The 10,099-nt window shown below is 26.0% G+C and overlaps 1 protein-coding gene across 1 annotated transcript; it reads right to left on the minus strand.

The window, feature by feature from the left end:
• Nucleotides 1-4,048: 4,048 nt before the first annotated feature.
• Nucleotides 4,049-8,648, minus strand: LOC129609417 (cullin-associated NEDD8-dissociated protein 1). The gene is made up of 9 exons (XM_055521321.1): nucleotides 8,404-8,648; nucleotides 7,943-8,326; nucleotides 7,422-7,874; nucleotides 7,101-7,359; nucleotides 5,917-7,043; nucleotides 4,954-5,859; nucleotides 4,631-4,874; nucleotides 4,422-4,568; nucleotides 4,049-4,359 (listed from the first exon to the last, which is right to left on the minus strand). The coding sequence occupies exons 1-9, from the start codon at nucleotides 8,446-8,448 to the stop codon at nucleotides 4,226-4,228; spliced, it is 3,699 nt and encodes a 1,232-aa protein (XP_055377296.1). The 5' UTR covers nucleotides 8,449-8,648; the 3' UTR covers nucleotides 4,049-4,225.
• Nucleotides 8,649-10,099: the final 1,451 nt, after the last annotated feature.

Here is a 10,099-nt window from a genome sequence, read left to right on the forward strand (position 1 = left end):
GGCTCTCGATTACCTGTTCGTCATTTCGCCTGGGTCTCTTTACAGAAAATAATTTCACTATAATAATAAATTATTGTTTCTCAATTAAAATCCTTACAATATAATTTTTTAATAATATATTTGTGCTAAAATCAGAATTATTTTTCAAGTTTTATTAAAAGTACTACTATTTATACTTCTATTATACCTGATTTGAATATTAGGTATAACAGGAGTATTGCACCAATAAGTACAAAAATATGGAAAATTTTGTAAAACATAAAACCGGCTTTTTAAATTAATTTTTATTTTAAGTAAATGTTTTTAATCACTAATTTGAATCACTGCACATTTCAAGAATTACTCTACTCTTTCTATTATATTTCGATTTTTGAGAACGGTTTTTTCTATTTTCTTAGGCGTTGAGTTGAAATGTGTTAAGTACTCGTATTTTACAAGCTATTGCCTTTAATTTACGTATGTTTTTTTTGTTTCTTACTTAAAACTTTTGTTATAAAAATTTGGGAGAAAAGATTAAGCATAATTATTTAAGTAGGTGATGAACATAAAATTCAATATAACCACAATATAATTAAAATTGTAGGTTTGACATCATTTAAGACTAATAAACAGCATGATTATTTTTGCTACCCATTTCGTTTATAACTATTTTTGTTACTATCATCCACTTGTTTTTAGTATCCTCCTGAATACTAGTATACGAATTCTATTATGTTGACTAAATTACTTAATTGTAAATTAGTTGGCAAGTATTACCTGAAGAATTTATTGTTATACAAAATTAGAAATTGATCAAGGCAAAATTGCTGATATTTTCTTTGTTAGCCTTGTTTTTAAAATTATTTTCATGTAGAATTTATAAACATATGTGATTATAAAAAGTTGAATTTGCATTATCATAAAAATCTGATTAAGTAATAGCTACTTAAAACATTTATACAATATTTTAATATTACATTTTAATTAAATGTTAATTAATTTTTAATGATTATCTTAATAAAATCATTTAAATACTCTATACAAAAGTAATACAAGACACAAAAAAAAAAATTACATTAAAATAATATTAATCTTCTCCCACACCCAACATTAACTTAATGTGGATATAAAATATGTAATCCTATTATTAAAATAGACATGTAATTCAAGTTCAACATTAAAAATACAATTTTAAAATTTATAATTGTTTCGATCAATGTATGTATGTATTTATATTATATGAACGGAAATCGGAAATTTGTTTACCGTAATTTATTGAATAGTATTTTTCTTTATAACAATTTCCGGACATAATGTACTACAATTTTTTTTTATATCAACATTTCAAGAAAATGTTACAAGAACCTTAAAATATAACAGAAATGAATTTACTGCGTATTCATATAATAAAAATTGCAATTAAAATATTAAAAAAATGTTGATAAAAATCTTCAATTAAAATTAATAAACACATTTAAATCGTCTGATATTATTATGTACCTACATACATAAATACATAAACAACAAAGATATAAAATAAAAATATTAATAATAAGATTATCACAATATTCATCTGTTATACTCTTACCGGTTAATTAATATTTATTTATATACGTACATTATAGTGTGTACAAAATCTAGTCATACCACGGCATCTGGTATTTTGATAAAAAAAAAAATATTTATTAAGAATTTATTTAGTGCAATAAAAAATATGAAAAAAAATATATTTTATATAATAAAAATTTTTACACAATTTCCTTTTTTAAACTTGAGGAAAAAATGTTTTTTGTTCTATTTTTAACGCAACAAAAAAAAAAAAAATAAAACGCATGAATACTCTAGATATGCAATTTTCATTTTTTATTGCTGCTTCTTCTTCTTCTTCTTTCTTTATTTAAATGTTGCAATTGCGAATATAATATGCAAAACTAGATCAAAAATTAATAATTTATTATTTATAACAATTTTTTTTTTTTCCATGTCATCAACTTGTTCATTTAAAACTACATAGTGTATAATCAAAACATACACAATATTATTTTATCTATAGATATCCCACATAATCTTGACCATATCTTTAAATGTTCTAGAAATATTTTCTTTATAATATTCTACTGTGTGTATGCGTAAATATGCATAAAATGAAAAATATTTTTCAAAAATTTTTTTTTTTGCTTATTTTCTTCATTTTTTATTGATTTTTCATTTCAAAAAAAAAAAAAAAAAAAACAAAAAACCAAGATATCAGGTTCTAAACATGTAAATTTCACCAATTTCACTTTTGTGAAACCGGACTTTTCTTCTTTTACGACTACACTAAATACCTATACGTACAATAATATATAATTATTATATTGATATAATCGTATAGATATACATAGATGGTACATAATATATCTGAAAATCACAAAAAAAAAAAAAAAAAATATTGACCTTCACAAAATCTCTAAAGTAGGCACCATTCATCTTCTGATATTATTCTCTATGCAAACAACCAAAGCATAAAGAAAGTTAAAATTTAATTAATTATTTAAATTGCATTGCATATACAATTATATTATTTATTTATTTACATAATTATACTATATAAATAATGGATATAATGGATAAAATATATAGATAGTATAGTAAGAACTTGTTAATTTTATTATTATTTTAAAAACAGAAGTGAATAATAAAATTTATTCTAAGTAGAAAACTAGTATGTATTTTTCTACATTTATTATACCTTATATTTACATATATTATTATAAATGTATATACATATACGATTTAATTTTAATTCATATTTAAGAAAATAAAATTAAGGAAAAAAATATAAAAGACAAAGAATTAAAATAAAAATTGAATTTCACTTTAGAATCATGCTAAGAACAAGATTTTTCTTTCTGTTATCATCATGTTAATCAACTTTCATAAAAATAGAACTTTTATTTTTAAATTTAGTAAAATTTATTAATAAATTAATTTTGTTTAATTTTCGTTTTTTTATTCTTTTCTTTTAAATTTTTAATTTTTATTATCAAAAATTTGGATGCTTTTCATAGTGGGTGAAAATATTTGAGAGATCTTCATTTAATCTTACCATTCATTATGAAAACTTTTTAGGATTTAAAATTAACATTTAAATTTTAAATATTATTTTTAAAGACACAGACATATTCCTAAAGAGAATTAAATGTTTTTTATATCATTATATATTTTCATTTTCTTCATTATTTTATTAAGTTTTTCTCTATGAAAGCCTACATTTTTACATTAAAACTAAATTTTCATTTAAAATTTTAAAATTCATTTAATATTATTGTAAGTTTAAAATTGTTTTTAAAAATTTCTAAAATACAACTTAGTATTAAAATTAAATAAGAAAATGCGAATTTTTAGAATATCAATTTAATAAAAAAATGCATTCTAGTATACATAATATATTGAAATATCTATGAACTCAATTCACGAATAAATAAAATTTCTCTTTTGGAACATCGCATTATTATTTCTTTGGAAATTGTTTTTATTCTTATGGTTCTTTAATTAACAATTTTTTTGATATTCGTCCACATTCTATTAAAAGCATCAATTAAGATTCTGCTGTATTATTCAAAGTGTAAGGTTTCCAGCTAAAAATTTGAAATTCTCTAATTTTTTGATAATGTAATTGTTAAAAAAAATTACAAAGATGATATAAAATATCATAAAAAAGAAAAGTATACAATCATTAAACTAGGTTATTGATTTGGATAAAATAAAATCAATTTATTTTCTTTTAAAATTGGGTAATCTGAAACAAGAAAAATATTACATTGCCTCATTAATTCAAAGATATTTAAAGATATAAGAGTATAATTTGGTAGAATTAATTTTGAATTAGAAATTAATTTCTAAATTATTTTTAGCTTAGTTATAAAAAAAAAAGCGCATACTGCATTATGAGACGACTATGAAAAATATATTATTACAATTATTAGGTTTTTTAGGTAACGCTTTTTGAAAAATAAAATTGAAAACTTTGCAATTTTTTTTTTACATAATATATATTACTTTTATTTAATTCGTTTTCCATGTTTTTCTTTATTACATTTTTTTTAATTAATGTTATGAATGAAAAAAAAAAACTAATTTTTATATGAAAGAAAATCAATGAGAAACTTTTTTATTAATTAGCTTTATTAAATATAATTTTTGCCCAAGTAAAATTAAAAGAGCTTTTTTTTGTTTTGTAATTTGTAATTTTTTTTTTGATCATTTAACTTTGATCCATTGAAATCGTTTCTGAGTTACTATTTGATATTGAATCCTTTTGTATTAATTCGAATATTTTATTGAGCTCCTGTGTTTCTTTAATTAATTTTAAAAACTCTGATAATTGTTGATTTTTATCTGAAATAAAATTATTGTCTTGAAATTATTTAAAAATAAATATAAAAAAGAAATACACCCACCTGCTTTAGGTATAGATGCTAATGCAACAACAGCTCTTAAGGCTGATCTCTTTAATTCATCTTGTTTTTCATATTCTTGTTTCACAGAATTTGCTTTAACTTTATGCGTACATGTTGTTCGTAATTGCAATACGAATTGATCCAATCCTTAAAAATTTAAAATATTAAAATATATTTTATTTTTACTAAAATATCTATTTAAAATTTACTTAAAAGAACAGCTTCAGGACATAGTACAGCTAAACGAGCTGTCATTAAATATGTTAACATTTTAATGTCATAATGATCACGAAGACCAGCTTGAACATGATCCAAAAATTGCATCACATCTACTCTATCTAATCCTTGCTCTAATAATGTATACATACATTCAAATGCAGCTTTACGGATATCCAAACCATCATCAACTGTATGTTTAAATGGACCCATTTCGACTTCCCGTATTAACTCGTCCTATTTAAAAAAAAAAAAACAAAAAAAAAAACAAAAATTAGAATATACACAATTTAATAAAATACATTAACTATTATACTTTGACTTTTGTTTCGTCATACAACCATGGTAACAATGTTGGAAGTAAGTCTCTGACAAGACTTGGTTTATTATGAACAGCTGAGTTAAATGCAACCAAAGCGACCCGCCTTACAGAAGGTTCTGGATCGCGTAAAGAAAATAAAAATTCTCCAATACATTGTTTTAATAAAATATCTATAGGCTGTGGTTGATCAGAAATTGTAAATTTAACAGCAGTTACAACTGCTGTCCTCATTTGAGGACTTCCAGTTCGAAGTGATTGTTGTAAACAAGGCAATAATTTTTCTGGATTCACTAAAACTAATTTTCCAAGACATTCTGCAACAACATTGCGTGATCCTTCTTCTGAGCATTCACAGTGTTTAAATAATTTATCCCATATTGATGGTACAGATGGTATTAATTGCTCAACTCCCTTCGGTGTAGCTGATAACGATGAAATAACCTCCTTGAGTGAATGCAATAAAAGATATTGCCTTCGAGGCTGTACTTCAATTTCATATAAAATCAATGGCAAATATGTTTGGAGATTGCCAACAGCTACTGCACCCAAAGCATGGCTCGCAGCGCTTTTTACATCTTCAGATGAAGCTCCAAAGCATTCGATAATTGTTTGTGGTAAAAGATCAATAGAACTCAAATCACAATAACGACCGATTTCTCCAATAGTCAACAAACAAAATACTAAATGAGAATCATTGCGGGATTTTGTTATATCTACTAGAAGCTTAGAAGCTAATGGTATAGATTCTAATGATGATTTTTGAGTCAACGCTGCCACACATTTTGCTAAAGAATGATAAGCTTGTTTGTGCAGCTGATCTCCTCCTTGTAAAACTGGTTCTGTAAGCATTTCCAGTAATGTAGAATATCCCAACCCCGGTATTTCAGCTTGCACTAAAGCCTAAAATTTAGAATATGTTACATTTAATTTTTGCGACTTGTATTGTCCATTACTTACTTGGAATAGATCTAGAGTGCAACTCAACGCTGTTCCTTGTAGCAAAGGAGAACGCACCAATGCAAGAACATTTGGAGTAAACTGATCGTAAATTCCAACTAATGCTTGAGGTTGTCTTTGAGCTGTTGACGTTAACAAAACTAAAGATAACTGGGCAATATGTAAGTCAGAATCTGATATTAAGGGCTGTATTTCTATAACAGCAGTTTGTAGTAGTTCAGGTGGAAATGCATGACTGTAATTATTTACTAATTTGTTTAACAAAGCCAATGAATTCAGTTTAAGAGCACGCTGATTTTTCCTTAAAAATGAACCTAAGGCCGGTATAAGTTCATTCAGAATTGGTGAAATATCAATTTTGAGTGGTGATGCAGCTATCATTGTCAAAGCTCTAACAGAGCTTAGACGAGTCACTTCGTTACGCAAACGTTCCATAAATAATGGCAAACAGGTATTCAATTCACTTTTAAGAAAATCACCTAAATTAGCAACAATTTGTCCCATACAAGCAATTGCACGTTCTTTCACTTCTTGATCAACTTCAGAAGATTTTAATTTTTTAAATGTTGCCTGGTATAATTGTTCAATATATTGCGTTGCTTCGAAGTTTGTTTCGTTATCTAATGGTCGTATTACTTTCACCAACTGCTGCAATACAGATAAAGCTTCTGTAGCTATTTTATAAAATGCATCGAAAACCGCTGCGACAACCAATGGTACAAGTACAGAAATATGTTTATGGAAAACTTGTGGATTATGTCCTTGTAATAAACTAGATATAAAAGCCAATGCATCTATCTTCATATTAGATGTGGAATTTTTATCACTCAATGAATAATGTATACCACCAACAATACAATCTAAGTGGTTTGCAAGCGCACCGGGATATGCTTGTAAAAGTTCACGTAACAATAAAAAGCAATCCTGACGCGTTTTAACAGACTTTTCTCTCATTAAGGGTGTTATAGCTTTAACAATTGCAGGAACTTGATCTTGTAATAAGCATATTGAACCGGACACTTGATCCATTGAGTCAGCATTTTGCATTACATTATCAATCGGTCGTGTTGCTTTTAAAAGAGCAATGTATGCATGGAAAATATCAGATTTCACATTTTCTTCCCTTTCTGAAATTAATTTATCATTACGAAAAAATTTTTAGTAAAATATATATTTTGAATAACCTTTAAATCGGGAAATTAAAGTTGGGGACAATGTTCTATAAAAATCTTCGACCAATTCATGTCGTGTAATAATAACTGCTTCGATACACTTGGCTGCTGCTCTTCTTACTTTCCAACTTAAATCATCATCATCGCTATATTCCTCGCTGTCCACATATTCATCATCTTCAGTATCCATCGACACACTAACTTCTCCATCATCTGCTTCGTAATTATAATTTGGATCGTATACCAAATATTTCACACATAATTCAATTATCTTTAATAAAAATTAAATTCAATTTTTGTAAACAAATACTTATTGTATTAATTCTTTATTACCATTGGTATGTGGGGCAAAATAGGATCTGGGCATCGGTAAACAAACGCCTCACAAGCTTGTAAACAAAACTCCCTTAATTCATCATCCTCACATCTACTATATTCTTGCAAAATGACCATTATTCGACCAATATGGTTACACAATCTATGGCCCGCATATCTGCAAATTGAGGCCAAACATTGTATATACGTACGAATTGCTGCAGGATTTTGAGGTTTTTCCAAACCTTCAACTAAATGATCGATAACTTTATTATAGGCATCATTATTGCATAATACTAATAAATGTGATAACGCAACGATTGTTCTCTTCCTCACGGCTTGTCGACTTGAGCCTAATTGCGGAACAAGTGCTTTTAATATCACATCATGAAACGGTGTTAAGAAATCACCAAAACGTGACAATAGATCTGATAAAATATCCAACGCTTCCAGTTTTACAGAAACATCTTCCTAAAATTGTAGAAAATAATATATATATATGTACGTAATTGATGATTGAAATTATTAGAGAATCTCACTTTTTCTATGGCGCTGCTTAATTTTCCAGTAATTCTCTGACAAACATTTGGAGCTAATGAATTCGATGACTGTGGTAATTCCGATATAACTGTCTTCAATCCAATGCTTGATATATCTCTTAATTGTTCACTATTTGAGGTCATATTACCACACAAAGAATCTACAATTGTTTCAACTTGAACTTCTTTAACCTTATTCACAAGGGGACCCAGACACTTAACAGCAAGATTTTGTACTTCGCCATTCTTATCTTCAAGGAGCCGCAAAACCATACGAACAACCTTCTTTTCACTTTCATCATCTAATTTTATACTATCCTTTTGTAATTCAGTCATTAAATCGTTGGTTGCCATAAACCGAAAATCTTTATCAGTTGATGTCATCTAAAATACGAAAATTAAATAAAAAATTAACCAAACTTATTTTTTCCTTCTTCTTTCAAGAAATTGTATATACCAACCTTTTCGAGCAAATTGGCAATTTGATGATATTGATGAGAAGCCATTTTTGCGAAATCCTCTTTTTCAGTAAAATAATTTATAATTCGATTTTACAACTTCTTTTCCAAAATATAATCAATTAATTAATGCACATCCAAAGATGTATAGATATAGAAAAAAAAAATTACTTAAAACACAGATTGCAAATTCACACAAAAATCCTCATTCAAAAATTTAATTTGACTTCTCAAACAGGGCAGGGATGTGTTTAATAAAGTTGCCACTTGCCGGGATATCTAATTTTATTACTTACGCTAGCAACATCCTTAAGTATTATATTTCTTAAAAATTACAAAATGATGATTTTCAGACATTCTTAGGTAGCGTTTGCATGTATGAAAAAATCCGAGATTAAATCTAAAACATAGTCCGATTACAATTTATTGGTGTAAAATGAGAAACAATGTAATTAACGTACTTGGACCACCTGGTTTTCTGTCAGACATATGTAATTTAATTTCAACAATAATGTTATAGGTATATAAGTATCATTTTGCTGAAAATCTTATTTACAAATTTAATTAAATTAAATAATATTTAGGACAACCAATAATTTAATTGTAAGGGTAAAAATCTTAGTTTTTTTCTTTTTATGCAATTTTCTTATAAAATATTTTTTTTCGTTATTCAAGATTAGAATTTGTATAAGCAAAATATAATAATGCCGCCCGGCATTGTTTAATATAAAATGTCGGTTAATTTTAATAGTTTTATATGGCAAATGATCTCTAGTTTCCGAAAATAATTTATTTAAATTTTTAAATTGCACCCATTCCGAGTAAAATGCATTTAAAAATCCCAAACCATATAGGATACCATTTTTTACACAAATGGGAAAAATTAAAAACTATCAATTTTTTTTACCAAGAAAAGTTTCGAAAAAAAATTTTTTGAATACTAGATTAATTTTTTTTTTTTGTAGAAAATTCCAGTTTTTCGTTATTAAAAAATATTTGTTGATAAATTTCAATTTTTAAAAAATCAAATTTAATTTGTTAAAAATTTGATTTGGGAAGTAATTATTTTTCGCTTTGAAATTTTTCAAATTTCATTTTTATTTCAAATAGCACATAATGAATTCAATTAATTGAATTTAATTGAAAAAATCATCAAAAAATATTAAAATATATTCTTTTTAGTTTCAAACACCAAAACCCTTGAAAAATATAAAATCAAACCTGTTGTGGTTGCCACAAAGAAATTGCTGTGGTATAAATTTAAGATAAAAACAGAACGAAACGCGAGCAATTTTCAGCGGCTAAATGTTAAAATTTACACGGAATAAAGATTTTATAAATCAGACTAGTCCAAATAAATTGAAATTAAAGTGCGAAATTAACTAAGGGAAATAAAGTAGCCTAAAAACTCTATTTTATCGCTGGTGTTTTTTTTTTTTGACACCATTTGCTTGCATGTGCGTCTGATATTACATGTAAAATATCGAACAATTGATTTTGCCGTTCCATTTTTATTCTGCATTAACAAAAGAAATTTTCCATCGTTGCCTTTTACCAATTTACTTCTGTTTTTACACATAAATAGAATCACAACATTAATTATTTTTGACAATTGCTTACTGCATTCATTTAGATTTCCATTTAAATTTCTTTAGTGTGCGTTCAGAAAATCATTGCATTGATATACTGAAGTAGGAAA

Source organism: Condylostylus longicornis, unplaced genomic scaffold, assembly GCF_029603195.1.
Source record: "Condylostylus longicornis isolate FDR11 unplaced genomic scaffold, ASM2960319v2 ptg000039l, whole genome shotgun sequence".
In the NCBI taxonomy this organism is placed as follows: Eukaryota; Metazoa; Arthropoda; class Insecta; order Diptera; family Dolichopodidae; genus Condylostylus; species Condylostylus longicornis.